At 40.4% G+C, this 15,707-nt stretch overlaps 5 protein-coding genes across 5 annotated transcripts; 4 read left to right on the top strand and 1 right to left on the bottom strand.

Moving 5' to 3' along the window:
• Positions 1-796: 796 nt before the first annotated feature.
• On the bottom strand, positions 797-2,107 carry SAPINGB_P005876 (uncharacterized protein; the record flags this gene model as incomplete). The annotated part of the gene is made up of 1 exon (XM_032000590.1): positions 797-2,107. One exon carries the CDS (start codon positions 2,105-2,107, stop codon positions 797-799), a length of 1,311 nt encoding a protein of 436 aa, XP_031856481.1.
• Positions 2,108-3,757: 1,650 nt separating this feature from the next.
• Positions 3,758-6,856, top strand: SAPINGB_P005875 (uncharacterized protein; the record flags this gene model as incomplete). Its single annotated transcript, XM_032000589.1, has 3 exons — positions 3,758-3,847; positions 3,915-4,014; positions 4,065-6,856. The coding sequence occupies 3 exons, from the start codon at positions 3,758-3,760 to the stop codon at positions 6,854-6,856; spliced, it is 2,982 nt and encodes a 993-aa protein (XP_031856480.1).
• Positions 6,857-7,689: 833 nt separating this feature from the next.
• On the top strand, positions 7,690-10,958 carry SAPINGB_P005874 (uncharacterized protein; the record flags this gene model as incomplete). Its single annotated transcript, XM_032000588.1, has 3 exons — positions 7,690-7,883; positions 8,105-8,680; positions 8,762-10,958. The coding sequence occupies 3 exons, from the start codon at positions 7,690-7,692 to the stop codon at positions 10,956-10,958; spliced, it is 2,967 nt and encodes a 988-aa protein (XP_031856479.1).
• A 493-nt stretch (positions 10,959-11,451) lies between these two features.
• Positions 11,452-14,376, top strand: SAPINGB_P005873 (uncharacterized protein; the record flags this gene model as incomplete). Its single annotated transcript, XM_032000587.1, has 3 exons — positions 11,452-11,547; positions 11,598-11,697; positions 11,750-14,376. 3 exons carry the CDS (start codon positions 11,452-11,454, stop codon positions 14,374-14,376), a joined length of 2,823 nt encoding a protein of 940 aa, XP_031856478.1.
• Positions 14,377-14,737: 361 nt separating this feature from the next.
• SAPINGB_P005872 (uncharacterized protein) lies at positions 14,738-15,595 on the top strand (the record flags this gene model as incomplete). The annotated part of the gene is made up of 1 exon (XM_032000586.1): positions 14,738-15,595. The coding sequence occupies one exon, from the start codon at positions 14,738-14,740 to the stop codon at positions 15,593-15,595; it is 858 nt and encodes a 285-aa protein (XP_031856477.1).
• Between the last annotated feature and the right edge of the window lie 112 nt (positions 15,596-15,707).

Raw genomic sequence — 15,707 nt, 5'->3', positions numbered from 1 at the left:
GGCGAACTTTTTGAAGTTTTAAATTTTGATTAAAAAATACAAATTTAAAAACAATTTGAACTAAATACTAGATATTTTTGAGTAAATAATGGGAAACATTTGTATCCAAATCATATTTTTACTTGAAAAATCTTTAAATTTCTTTAAATTTTTTTAATTTCCTTTTTCTCATCTTATTTTCATCTATAAGATGATAGATAGAATAAATTCTATTTTCTTTCAAGCGCTTCTTTATTTTTATTTTTTTCGAAATTATTATTATTTTTTTTTTTTTTTTTGTGTGTGTGTGTGTTTTTTTTTGTTTTGTAGATGCGATTCCTGCATTATATTTACATGTCTTTGAGCTTATTTACTATCACTCCTAAAATCTTATCTCTTAACTCTTTACTATCCACCACCACCACCACCACCACTACCACCATCATTATCGTAGTCTCTTTTGCAGATTTCTTTCTCCCCCCAATCTCTCTTACCTTTATGCGCAGCAGCATGACGACGTGCGCCGGAAGAGGCGCGTCAATTTAACCCATACCCTAGAGGAATCCAAAGATATCTGCACGGGGCCCATGCACAGAGCCTATTGACGCGTCTAGTGGCTCTCAAAACATCAGACCGCGGTATGCGTAAGACTGATGCGCTCAAGCTTAAAACCATATGTTTGCTTCTAATTAAAAATAGATGCTTTCTAAGTGTATTCTAATGATGATACTACAATTTATCCCTTTAGATCTACTGCCATGCTAAAATACTGTATAAGTTTAATATCATCAGCCTTTGTTTTTTTTTTGTTTCTTTTCTAATACCAGGCATACTTGCCGTCAAACACTAAAACCTGCTGTGGACTACCACCCGACTTGCGACCCCCTAAGGGTCGTGCTGCAGGCCACGAGTCTTCGCGCTCAGAAATGGCTGCGGGGAACTTAGCATATTGAGAGTCATTTGGCTGCGAGTTCCATGCTTCCACAACATCTTCTAGGGTCAGAAGATCAGCCCCAGTTACTGGGTCACGAGGCAAGTCCTGGATCCACAAAGTGACTTTTGACAGGTGCCATCTGCGTGCCTCTGCAACAGCTGCCTGCAGCAATGTAACAAGATCCGCCGCAAGAGCCTCCTTGCTTGACACCAGCTTGGCACCTTCTGGAGGCTCAACAAGTGAACGTAAAATGTTGAGCTTGTTGTTGCCAATGTCCTGGGCCCAGAGAATGCTCATGTGTGATCCAGTCTGGAGAGCCGCACCAAAATGCTGTACCGACCGGAAATCATTTGGCACCGGACCTTCTGGGTGTGTAACACCATCGGGAACCTGATCTGGACGCAAAAGTGGGGCAACAAAGTGTGCGCGCGCATGGGTCATAATGTGCAAGTCTGTTGATGGCAAGATAGCTGCACGGGGGGTCCCATCTGCCTCTGTCATGTAGTCAAGTTGCTTAATAAATTGGGCCGTATCCTTAGCTGCAAACTCAACCTCATCGGCCTCTGTAAGCAGCACAGTTCCATCAACTGAGCCAGCTAAATCACTGTCGCTTGGCGTGAGCTTAGTGATTACCATTTCCAAGTTGGATGAGGCCTTGTAACCAAATTTTTCATAGTAGGTGCCAACGTCTGACCAAAGCACAGAAAAAGAATTTAACACGCGATCCTTACGAATGGCTTCGTCGTCTTCAATGGCAAAGGGCTGGCGGGCTAGGTTGGCATATAAATCACAGAAAGGTGAATCTGGCGCGTCGGTTTGATCAAACTTCTCAACAAGCAGAGCTAGCATGCGACGTGCGTGGCCTTTACCACGATGTGGGATTGGAGTAAAGACTGCTCCAACACTATGGCAAATTGTTTGGCGCACAGGCGAGCCCTTTGTCTTGTACAAGGCTGGGCGTGTAAGAGATTCGCAGCATGAAACCATGGTCCAAGAATTGTCGTTCTCGGAGAGCTCTTCGTAAGACCAGTAAGAGATGTGGCCGTCGAGACAAGGCGGTTGTGATCCAAGATGACGCTCGCGCGCAGTGTACTGATCGTGAGTCAAGCCGCGGCCCCATTCGAGGTAATTTGCGGAATGATTTGTACGGATATCAGTAGGAGATGAGACTTTCCGAAAGCGGTACTGGGTCATTATTATGGAAGAATTAAGATTGTTTTGTATATTTAAAAAGAAAGAGAGATAAATCCGAGACAAAGATAGGGGGGAAAAAGGGAATAGATAACAGGGTTGAAATGGAAAATATAGTAATAAAGAGAAAATTCTAAATGAAATTAAAATAATTGGCTATAAAAAAATAAAATAATAAAAAAAAACTGAAACCCCAGGAAAATGACCGCAATTTATATCTTTCCAGTTTGCCGACCTGGCGGGATTGATGATAAAGAGGTGAGATATGCTTTTCCAGGCATTGTGATGTGATTTCCAAGTGGATATCTGGCGCGCGCGGTGAGTTGACGTTAGGAGAAGAAAAGAAGACCCTTTCTTTAAAAAAAAAAAAAAAGGTCCTTAAAAGAGATTTTGGGAAGAGGAGGAGGAGGAGGGAAGGACAAGCTGCTACTGCTACTTCTACCGCCCGCCGTACCATAAATATATGCTTATTTTTATAACAAAAAAAAAAAAACCACCACCAACTTCAAGCCCAAGCGGGGAGGAAGGATAACAGCGGATAAGCGCGGGAGGGATATGGAAACTTTGGGGATTCAGTTATAAGAACTCTAAGAACTTTAGGAAGTTAAATAAAAGTATATATATTGATGGAGATAAATGGAATATAAATGAACAGAAGGTTTGAAAATAAAAAGAAAAAAAAAGGCGATTGACAAACAAACTTTTAAACATTTTCAAAGTGAAGAGAAATTGAAAGCCGTTGCAAGATTGGATGGAGTGTCTTATTTTGGTAACCACAGAATTTAGGCGCCGAATTAAGACATTCAATTACACTTGTAACGTTAACTTTAATGTTTTACTAAATCGAATATAAAAATTAAAAAATAAAACTAATTTTAAGCCCCAGCGCAAATATTCAAGTTATTACCAATTATAAAAGCTTAAGAAAATATATACTATAAATATTTTACTTTTATAACAAATGCCTTGCTAGCTCAATCGGTAGAGCGTGAGACTCTTATTTAACATCAAGTTATCTCAAGGTTGGGGGTTCAAGCCCCCCGTAGGGCTTAAATTTTTATAATTTTTTTTGCCAAACATTACTACCACGTGTGGAAATTTATTTATTTTTTTTTTCTCTTAGAGATCTATGACGTAAATGTATATATATATATATATATAAATATATATATAAAACGTATCCTTGTCAATATTCTTATGTTGTTTGCTGTTGCAGGGCATATTCTCTTCAAGAAAGCACTGTAGAAAACAAACCTCAACCGGTAAAAAAAAATAAAAATAAAAGAGGGGTTTAATATTTAGAGAAGATATATTTATTAATTAACAGGGCAAGTTAATTAATAATATTTATATTTATATTTATATATATTTATATATATAAAAGGGATATTTGTTTCTATTTTTGTGGTTGTAGTGATTGCTAGTTTTGAAATGACTAAGTCACTGCCGTATCTGCATAGTCTAATTAAAAAATAAATCCGAGACCAGGCTGCGGCTACGGAATATAAAAACTCTCCAAAAACTCTTTAAAAATTCTCTCATTTAATTTTCTTTTTATCTAATTTTTATAATTTTTTTTTCTCGCCACTCTCAACAACGTCTAATATCTCTATATTCTCATATAAGGATTTTCTTTCAAACCTCTCTATCATAATGGCTGGTTCTATTGATACCAGTATCATCTCCGGCCGCAACCCTATCGAATATGCGTCGTCCAGTCCTTTGACGCTCTTCTTGGTTCAGGTGTGTTAATCTTTTAAGCATGATTTCTCCGATCTAAACTTCACAAGCTAACTAACGTTTACTATAGGCATTTATCATCATTGTATTTTGTCGCCTCATTCAAATCCCCCTTTCCTTCATTCGCCAACCAAAAGTTATTGGCGAGGTTATCGGTGGAATCATCCTTGGTTAGTACTTAATCCATAACTGTCTTCTTAATCTAACACTCACACTAAAGGCCCCACCGCCATGGGTAGAATTCCAAACTTTACCAACTCTATCTTTCCTGAGGCTTCCATGCCAAACATTAACCTTGTTGCCCAGCTCGGCCTAATTTTTTTCCTCTTCATTGTCGGCATGGAAATTGACATTCCATATCTTCGTAAACACTGGAAAATCGCTGGTAGTGTCGGCATCGGCTCTATCATTCTCCCATTTGGCCTCGGTTACGCAGTCGCCATTGGCCTATACAACCAGTTTATTGATTCCACCCAACACTCCTCTTCCTTTGGCGTTTTCGGCCTCTTCATAGCTATTGCAATCTCCGTCACTGCTCTCCCCGTTCTAGCTCGTATTTTAACGGAGCTCGGCCTTTTGCACGACACCACCGGAATCGTCGTCTTGGCAGCCGGAGTTAGCAATGACATTGTTGCATGGATCCTCCTCGCTTTGGTAATTTCACTCTCCCAGTCCGGTGCTCCTATCGATACCCTCTACATTTTGCTGGCGACTATTGGATGGTTCCTTCTTTTCGCATTCCTTGTTAAACCCATTCTCTTCAAATTTCTTAAGCATACCGGGTCTATAGACAAGGGCCCTACTGAATTGGCAGTCATTGTCATCATTATTCTCATTTTTGTCTCTTCCTTTTTTACCGACATTATCGGTGTTCACTCTATCTTTGGAGCATTCATTGTCGGTGCAATCATACCCCGAGAAAACTCGTTCCCAGCAAGGCTAACCGAAAAAATTGAAGATCTCATTTCAGTCATTTTCATTCCCATTTACTTTGCCATCTCCGGCTTTAATGCTGATCTATCAGCTCTTAACGATGGTGTCACTTGGGGCTATACTATTCTTGTCATTGTCGTGGCCTTCTTTGGGAAAGTTGTTGGTGCTGCCATTCCAGCAAGACTGTTGGGCTTGTCGAATGGCGAGGCCATTGAAACCGGTATTCTTATGAGTTGTAAAGGTCTTGTCGAAATCGTCATTCTTAATATTGGACTTGAAGCAAAAATTCTTAATACTAAAATTTTTTCGATGTTTGTTCTTATGGCTATTGTCAATACCTTTATTACAACCCCTCTTACTTTGATTTGGAGAAGCCATATTGAACAAAGAGCCAAGCGTAAGGCTCTTCACAACCATCATAACCATTCCCAATCAAATCTTTTCGATGTTCCCAAGGGCTCTGACTTTAAACTCAATAAGGTTGTCCTTGCCTTTGATAATGTCGAAATGCTCCCATCTAATATGATTATCACTCAGATGCTTGCAAACCCCCAGAAGATTGTCTCACTACATTCTGGCCATACTGATGATAATGAAAATACTGGTTCTCCCAGTCATGATGAAATTGAAGATACAAATGGTGCACTTTCTTCTCAAAGTTCATTTGCCACTCTTAATAAAAATTACATTTCTTCTCCAATCCACAAGGACATGTTTGTTTCTGCTGTTCATCTCGTTGATCTTACAGATAGAACAGCAAATCTTATACAAGCAATGTCTGGAGACTTTATTCCTGGTAATGAGGATCCTATAATGAAGGTTATGACAACTTTTACTTCAATTAACAGAATCCCCTTCGAAGGTTCCATGTCTATTGCGCCGCACGCTGATCGTATCCGAATCATTATGTCTCTTTCTGAAAATCCATCTGACTTGCTTCTTGTTTCTTGGGATGACTTTAAGGGCGATATCTTTTCAAACCCTAGACTTTTTTTCAAGCCTGTCAGCGACTTTTCAATGCGTGAAGGTCTTCCTACTATCCAAGCAAAGATTGCTCTTTTTGCAAATCTCTTTTCCGAAGCCCGATCTCATGCTTGCGCTTTTATTGATCGTGGATTTTCTGGCTCTTCTTCTGATTCCAATACTATTCGCCAAGTTTTGGTACCCTTTTTTGGCGGTAATGACGACTGGTTGGCTTTTGGAATCGCTACCTATCTTGCCAGAGATGAAAATATCCATGTTACAGTGCTAGTTTCTTCTCCTACCACTTGTCTGAAAACTGAAGAAATACCAAACACCAAATTAGAAGTTATCCATTCGGCAACGTCTCAGACTCCTCCCTTAAATGCCAAATCACCTTCTATTTTTTCAAAGTTTAACCGTACGGGCAACACTAGTGAACAATCTGATATTCCTACACCTACTGGAGCCAATGACAGTTCAATGCTCAAGCGAATCAAACAAAAAAAGGACAAGAAGGTTCACAAGACTGTTCATCAAGAAGAGATCCCTTTAAATCCAATTTGGGACTCAATTTATAGTGTTTACGAAACTCTTCCTATGCAAGTGCAGTCATCAATCTCTTTGGTAAAGTTTAATCTTACTCAAGAGGACTCGGTTAAAAAATCATATACCCAAGCCCTTAAATGCTTTGACTTGCACCCCCATGACTTAGTGATTATTGGCCGTAGCACTGGCGAAACTGATAATGATTTTGGCAGCAATTCTGATTTCTTACCTTCAGCTTCTTCATCTGCTCCTATGGCACCATCAACACCCGACCAGCAGTCTTTTAGTTTTACTTCACCACCAGGAATGGTACGTGCTTTGAGCTCCGGTACTTCTATATCTGGATCCAACGGTGGACCTCCCTTGTTTGGTCGCGTAGCTACTGAAATTGTGACTGCACCTGAACTCTCTTGTTCATTTATTGTGTGCCAGGCTTTACATGCACATATTGGATCTGCCGGAGTATCATCAGGAACCGACAACAATATGGGGAATAATGAACCACTTTCAGACGACGGAATTGACCGAAGCAGTGATGAGGAAGTGGGAGAGGCTGAAACTCGCTTATGAACGAATATTAATGACAAACAAAATGCTTATGACTGACGAATATATATAATAGGGCAAAAAAGTGATTCTGCCTATTATTTGCTTATGATATTTTTTAACGACCATTTTTTTTTTTAGATACATAGATTTCCTAGCTTTAATGAGAAAAAATCCTACACACATGAATTTTAAATGAAATCTCTTTTTTTCTAGCTTAATTAAAATTTTTTTTATCCCTGAATACCACCATTATTAGATAACACTTGCCAGAAATTTAAAAGCAACCAATTTTTGAATTTACCGGAGGCAATTTTTTTTTTTTTTCAATTTATTTATTGCAATTTTTTTTCATTATATGCTAATTTGAAGTTCCCTTTATAAATGAAATTTCCGTTTAAACCGATAAAAAAATCTGTTTCAATAGATTAAACAAGGGATTTTGGAAAACTTTGTCTATTATTATTTTAAGAAGTAGCATGCCTATGTCACTGTAACTTGTTTAGATGAGTGGCATGTTGTCCTGTTGCATAGTACAGAGTGCTCGCACATCTGAATGTCCCAGTGTTATCTCATACAATGACCAGCCCTTTAATCATACATAGTGGGGTTAGGGTTAAGGGATACATCTAGTTTATGGAGAAGGAAATCTTTAATGCTTATAAGTAATTACGCGACGTCCTGTTCAACCATCCATCTATCAAATTTCTTACTTAATCCTCTCGACTCGCGCATAGTAATCAGATACGAAGGAATTGTGAAACTAACAGACCATACTGGACTTTTTTTGATTTCAATATATTTGTTTTACTGTCTTTGAATCTATCAATAGAATAAGGGGTTTCTAAAACTTTACTATGCATAGTCATATCAGAAAAAAACAAAAAAGAGGCTCCAGGAGGCCTATACCCTTTTACAAGCATCGGAGTAAACGCACTGAAACTACTATTCATATCACAAAAACCAAGAGCTTTGAAATTTCTACCGAAACACTCAAGACCATCATCAAATTTGGTATCAAGGATATCGCGGTCCCATTAAGCCTTCCAGGGTTTGAATCAAAAATTCAACCACCGGAAAACCTAGATTTATTTGTTGATCGGATTTGTTTCAGGAATAATATCCCATTCAGGGACCCCCCTTGGACCAATAAAGACTACAAGGAATATGCCCCCCAAGCGACATTCAAATTTCTGACCACAGCATTCAAGAGTACACAGACTTACTACAGCTTTCTACTACTTCTTATTTCTTGAGACATTTAATCTATAGCTCTGATCATGAGCTTGAAATTTACACCTGTGCTCTTTTAAATCACCTGGAAGTACAATGTTCAACGGATTCCCCTGTAAAATTCTTACTACTCAAATTTTCTGATCCGAAGTTTCTCCCCGAGACTGATGCGGCCAGCAAATGGGTCGACAAACGACTAGACAATTCTTCTGATTTGCAACCTTTAATATCAGCACTTGAAAAGATTTTGGAGATGAACATACCCAAAGCTTACAGGACAAACTTCACTGACATATACAAGTCAGCTTGTCACAATATCTTCAAATCTTTTAAAAATTACCCTGACCTTCACTTCACTGAGATTAAAGGGGCTCTCACAATCTCTGACATTATTCACAGAGTCAGCTCCTTCAATGTCTTTCGACGTGACAAATCTATAATCACCGAGGAACTTTGTGATACACAATTTTTACATATCTCAGAGTATGCTCTAATGAACATGTCACCTGCTTCAATCTTTGCAAAGACTTTCAGTTCGGCATTACAATACTGCAAAAACTACGACAAGTTTTCAACAACCAGACAGAGCAGCTTTGAAGCAGCTAAACGCGCCATGTCCATAATACTTGAATGCAACTCGTTTGCACCTTACGAGCCCTAGTTTGCCAATTTGATTGATTTCCTTGACATTTATAGCAGCTCTGGTGTCGGTGAACTCGAAGATCTACACAGAACTATTGATAAAACCACTTCCACCTTGCCAAAATCTGTGCCCGCTGGATCTTCTCACAATACTCGAATTGACTACGAAAGTGGCGACTCCAGTAGAGTAACCGAATCGAAAAGACCTGCTGAAAATAGCGAAACTTACGACACCCAAGACGATAATAATAGGAGGAAAAAACGTCGTATGTCTTATACCAGCAGTAATGAGCTCCATGGTGACAATAAAGTTTTTTATCAAGCTCCAATTTCTACAGTTAGCACCGGGAATCTTTCTACTAGTGACAAGTCTGGATGCAGAGACACTCAAGTTTGCGACCATGAGAATCAGAATGCCCACGAACAACCAGATGTTAGCGAGTCCATACCCGCTAATACTGACTTTCTTATTACCACAGGATCTTCTTACCACTACACTGGATTTCTCAGCATCCTGTGTAATGTGCGCAAGGTCCCAGATTCTTCTAACATTTCCAACAATTATGGCACTAATTTGCCAGCTGCTAAACTCATGGGCGATGTAATCATTGATATTGACTACCAGGGAAAACCTTGCTATCTCTACAATGTTTACTACTTTCCCGGTACCACGCTAAACGTATACTCAAACACACATAATTTCTCCGATGGTTCTGGTAATGAAATTAATTTTATCACTGATCACTACAATCGGTCTATCATTGGAGCAAGATCCGCTTATACCGGGCTCGAGTTCCAGTTGTGGACCAAGAACCGTCTCCAGTTCTTTCGCACACCAATGTTTGACGCTGCAAGCATTCTTCGTGCATCCTGTCCATTGGGTGCAGAAGTTGACCTGCTAGGCATGGGGTTTAATGACGAATTCGATCCTGATCTGTCTGTCAATGACATTGATCTTGACGATTACATTGATCTTGACGATTACATCGATATTGACGACGATGACAGTAATAGCTCTACGACAGCCTCTTTAGACACCTCACCTCTGCCCCTTCTTACTGAAAGACACAGGCATAACAAGGCCATCGGCAGTATTTGGCATATACGCTGCGGCCATATTAATGATAAAAAAATTGACCTTCTCGCTAAGCACAAACTCGTCACTGGGTTACCTTCCGATATCTTTTGCCTAGATCGGTGCTCCACATGCATTCAAGCAGAGCTATCTTTTGGTGCTTTCATTCGCAATGCCAACTCTAGGAGTAATCCATTCGAACGCCTTCATGCTGATATTATTGGTCCCTTTGCAAAAGGTATCAATTCCTCCCGCTACTGCCTCGTAGTCACTGACGAGATGTCTGGTTACCTCTTCCTGCGCCCACTCATTTCGAAGAGCTGCCTTGAGACAAGCGAAGCTTTGAGCTCCATCATCACTGAAATTATCAACGTTTTTAAGCGTAGACCCAAGTACTTTTTTTCCGACCAAGGTGAAGAGTTCCTTGGTTTGGAAATGAAACAGCTTCTCTACAAGCATTCAATATGTAAAGCTGATACAACTAAGGACACTTCGCAGACTCAAAACTTTATTGAAAGATACGTACGAACAGCAAAAACACACATCCGTTCTCTGCTATTTCATGCTCATCTACAAGAATCTTTCTGGGACATTGCCTGCGCTCAAGCGGAATTTCTTTACAATGCTACTCTCCTTGACACCATTAATGGAAAGTATACTACCCCATATTATATTGCTCATGGCAAACCCGCTCGTTTTGGGAACCTTCGTATATTTGGTTGTGATGTTAAATACAGGGAACTAGGTTCCGGCAACAGTCGTTCCACACCAGAAGTTTTTGGAATTTACCTTGGCATGCCGCACAATGACAGGAAATGCTTCTTCGTGTTCAATATTGTTACTGCGAAAGTAATAAAGGTGCGTGACATCGTTTTCTATAAAAGCAGATTTGTACAGCAATCCATGATCAATTGGAAATCCCAGGCTCCCTCAGCCCCGTATTTCGATATACTCGACACTACTGCCTCAAACTCTGATGAACCAACCATCACGACTCATAGTGAATATATTCCTATCCCTTACTCATCGCAGGCTCAAAGGTCAACGTCGAGTGCATCGACTTTAGCAAGATCCGGATTGGGGCGGATGCCATTAAATATACAATTGGCACGCATCGCCTTGCCATCCCGCAACTCTGCACCACGACACACTGGCGCACGACCGGGTTCCAAGTAAGCAGCCCTAACGAGTTTGCAAAGAAGAGCTTTCCCCGATTCTACTGACTCCTCTGTCTCAATACCAATAGTCTATTGTCTCGAACACTCACTTCATCTATTCCCCCGATCCGATTCTTAGAATCCAAGGGATACCTTCCCCAGACCACAAGCTCCGGTAACCAATACTATTTTATATATATGTAGGCACTTGTAGGGAATAGGTAAGAACCATTTCAAGTACAGGTAGACATAAGTGGGCATAGTTGTAATGTAACAACTAGACCCCTTTCACATGCTAAATATTACTCTCTCAGACCGTGAAATTCTTAAACTATCTGGAAAGCTTATTATTTTACTACTTGAATAAGAAGGAATGCATAACTGACGTGTTGAAAAATAGCCAGTTAATATTGTACCAGTTTATTTGAATAACTATTCAACTATTAATTATGTGTATCATAAAACCTTTCTTTTAATTAAATACAATTTTTTTTTTTCAATTCGCAAGCATCATGGCAGGTTCCTCAGCTTCCGATACGAGTATTATCTCGGGTCGCAATCCCATTATTTACTCGTCATCGAGCCCTCTTACACTTTTTTTAGTTCAGGTAATTTTGATTTTGTAGTAACTTCCCCGCATTTTTAACAAAACTTACAGGCTTTTATCATCATTGTTTTCTGCAGGCTTATCCATTACCCACTTTCATTTATTCGCCAGCCTAAAGTTATTGGTGAGGTCATTGGAGGAATTATTCTTGGTAAGTAAATTAAGGATATTTTTTTTTCTAGCTCGTTAACACAAAAGTGTAGGCCCCACAGCCATGGGTCGAATCCCCAACTTTACAAATTCCATTTTTCCCCCGGCCTCGCTTCCCAATATTAATTTGGTAGCCCAGCTTGGTCTTATTTTTTTCCTCTTCATTGTTGGTATGGAAATTGACATTCCCTATCTACGAAAACATTGGAAAATAGCTGCCAGTGTGGGTGGTGGTTCTGTTATTCTTCCATTTTCTCTGGGCTATGCTGTCGCCATTGGACTTTACAATGAGTTTGTGGATAAGGATACACACATCAGTTTTGGAACGTTTGGGCTTTTCATTGCTATTGCCATTTCCATTACAGCGCTTCCAGTGCTTGCCCGTATTTTGACGGAGCTTGGTTTGCTACACGATACTTCAGGTATCATGGTTTTGGCAGCAGGTGTAAGCAATGACATTGTTGCATGGGTTCTTCTTGCCCTGGTGATTTCTCTTGCTCATGCCGGAGCTCCCATTGATACCCTTTACATTTTACTTTGTGCTATAGGGTGGTTTCTTCTGCTTGCCTTTGGAGTCCGTCCTATTCTTTACAGGTTTCTTAAACGGACAGGCTCTATTGACAAGGGACCCACAGAGTTTGCTGTTATTGTTATTTTACTGATGGCTTTTGTGTCATCTTTTTTCACCGACGTTATTGGTGTTCATTCCATGTTTGGCTCTTTTATTGCCGGTGCCATTATTCCTCGTGAAAATAATTTCCCTGCAAAACTTACCGAGAAAATTGAAGATTTGGTTACAGCCATTTTCATTCCCATTTATTTTGCAATCTCTGGCTTTAAAGTGAATTTGGATACCCTTAACGATGGAAAAACTTGGGGATATACTATTTTGGTGATTGTGATTGCATTTGTAGGCAAAGTTCTTGGCTCTGCGGTTCCAGCAAGACTTCTTGGACTTGGGAATAAAGAGGCAGTTGAAGTTGGTATTCTCATGAGTTGCAAAGGTTTAGTTGAGCTGGTCATTCTCAATGTTGGCTTGGAGGCAGGAATTCTGAATACAAAACTTTTTTCCATGTTTGTTCTCATGGCCATTGTGACGACGTTTGCAACAACCCCGCTTACTGTTCTTTGGAGAAACTACATGGCCAAACGTGAAACCAAAAAGCAAAAAGACCAGTCATCTCTTTTATCTGACAACAAAAATGGAGTTCCACGTGGCATGAACTTTAAGCTTAAAAAGATTGTCCTTGCCTTTGACAATGAAGAGATGCTGACCTCCAACATGGTTTTGACGCAAATGCTTGCAAACCCGGAAAAGCTTGTTTCTCTAAAATCTACTATATTTGACGACTCACTTTCAGCCGTTAGCTCTCGGTCTACGATCAACCATCAAAGCTTTTTTTCATCTGCGTTACACAAGGACATTTTTGTTTCTGCTGTGCATCTAGTTGATTTGACTGATCGTACAGCCGATCTTATTCAAGCTATGGCAGGTGATTTTCTACCTGCAGCACACGATCCGTTAATGAAAGTTATGAATACATTTACGGCACTAAACCACATTCCTTTTGAGGGTTATATGTCGATTGCTCCATATGCTGACCGCATGCGTATCATCATGTCCCTTTCAGAAGACCCATCGGATCTGCTTTTTGTGTCATGGGCCGATTTCCGAGGCGAGATAGCAGCCAACAAGCGGCTTTTATCAAAATCAATGGCCGAATTTTCAGTACGTGAAGGTCTGCCTGTCTTACAAGCAAAGATGGGTGTTCTTTCTGGGTTGTTTTCTGCAGCCAAATCACACACCTGCGCTTTTATCGATAGAGGGTTTTCTGGTAGTTCTACAAATGCACTTCAAACCAAACCACAGGTTGTGGTTCCATTTTTTGGAGGGAATGATGACTGGCTAGCTTTTGGAATTGGGCTCTATTTGGCGAAAAACCAGAACGTTCAGGTTACTGTTCTTGTTGAGACGCCTGTAACTATTTGTAAAAACGAAACCCATGAGATACCTAATCCTCCAGAACGCGCGGTCTCGCCTTCAAGATTTGGACTCAAGCGCGGGTTTGGATTCATGGGTAACAAGATTGTGGATTCGCCAGATTCACTGGATTCTACAGTATTCAATGTCACAGTTTTGAAGGGCAAAGAGAACAATAAGGGCAGTCCCGAAATTAGTACTGAGTCAGTGTGGGACACAGTTACCGAAGTCTACAATGAGTTGCCTACCGAGCTTCAAAGCTCTGTTACGCTGACCAAGTTTTCGCACTCGCCACAGCAGCAAGAACAAGAAGAACAAAGTGATTTAACTTATACAGAAGCCCTCAAGCTGTACCGGTTAGGACCGCACGATCTTGTAATTATGGGCCGCAGCACTCGTGGGACTGAAAACAAGCCCATGTTAGCAGAGGCCCCTCATGCCTCTTTCCGACAGGCAGTTTTGTCTGAGGGCATTGATGTTGTTTCCGCTAATGAGACTAGGGATGAGGAGAGCGAACAGGAGTGCTTGTTTGGAACAGTAGCAGGGGAAATTGTGGGGTCCAGCGAGATCCAGTGCTCGATGATTGTGTGCCAGGCTGCACAGACAAGTGTCAGTGTTGTTGTTGCAGGCAATGACGACGCAGCGGATATTTTACCAGCAGGCGTGGTATCTGTGGTTTCTGAGCCTTTGAAAGATTGAGCAAGTGAGTTATGTTTACGTAATTTTTTTTGTACACATGAAGTAAAAATAAAGTCGCAACAATACTGTTGTGGAAGACAACATGAGAAACGCAGGAGTTTATGTTTTCCCAAATAGGAAAATTAGTTGATTGAAGGTGCAAGTATAAATATATATCAAAGAATTGCCACCCCTCTCTTCCTTATTTTTTTTTATTATAATTCTTTTTTGAAGCTCTTTTAATTTATTGAACTCCACAAAAGGTCCTTATTATTATCTTTTTTCTTACTTTTTTCCGCACTGCTAATTTGAATAGAAATATCTTTTATTTCTCAAGGCTCATTGTTTTTTTACAAAAGAAAAGAACAGAATAGAAAAAAAAATGAAATTTTTATCCAATTTAAAGAAGTCCCAACCATGGACATTTTCTCATTCTGTTTTGGATGGCTCATTTTTTGGGCCTCTGTTGCTGTTGTTCCTGGGAACTATTGCAGTTGCACCTATTGGAGCGACATTTACCCCCAACCTGGAGTTTGGTCTTTTAACAATTAACTCTGGAGCGCCCGTACATTTGCTTGGGTTAAGTATCAATGAAGACGGGCGTCTTGGGTACTTGTCTAACAGTCGGGACCCGTTTATTGGCAAGTTTGCCTCGGACGGGAGGGTATATGTCCCCGGACAGCCATCGACTTATCTGACTGTGGGTGGGGTGAACCGCACGTCACTTCAAATTGTACGCAATTCCAATGTGACGACAACTTTTGACGTGAATTCTGAAGGCCACTTTTTATATCGCAACTCATCACTGTTTATTGCAGTTAATGAGGGCTCGGGTCAGTCGGCAGGACCTGGGTCACCTGGCGGACCCACTGGTAGCTTGTACCGATACTATGTGTATGACTCGCAGCTACTATCTGATATCCGAGGAAAGGAGTATTACACGGTGGCGTTGCGAGTACTTTGGAGTCAGAGCGGTAAGGGCATGGCGAGTCTGGGCAGTGGTACTGATAATGATGACGATGCGTCTGCCACGTTTGCAGGGAATGTGACTGGATCGGCTTTGGCGGGGAATTTGAGTGTTGTTGCATCAAACTACACTCTTAATGGCTCAGTCTTGTCGCAGGTGAGTGGCAGCGGACTCGGCAGCAAGAGTTGTGCATTGTCGTATGCTGCTGTTGCTGGAATGCTTGCTGCCACGGTTTTGGTCCTTGTTGGGACCAATATTGTTTTTGTTTTCTAAAGGGTAATGGCAACAAGTGAAGAAAAGAATAATTGAATGGATTGCCCCCAATGTCGTTTCTAGACTAATATAGAGGAAAATAAAAATTAAAGAAATCTCATTTATTCAAAAA

The sequence above is a fragment of the Magnusiomyces paraingens genome (genome assembly GCF_902498895.1).
Source record: "Magnusiomyces paraingens strain CBS 517.90 genome assembly, contig: contig5, whole genome shotgun sequence".
Taxonomy (NCBI): domain Eukaryota; kingdom Fungi; phylum Ascomycota; class Dipodascomycetes; order Dipodascales; family Dipodascaceae; genus Magnusiomyces; species Magnusiomyces paraingens.
Note: the sequence above shows the minus strand (reverse complement) of the source record. Positions and strands in the feature narration are given on the sequence as shown.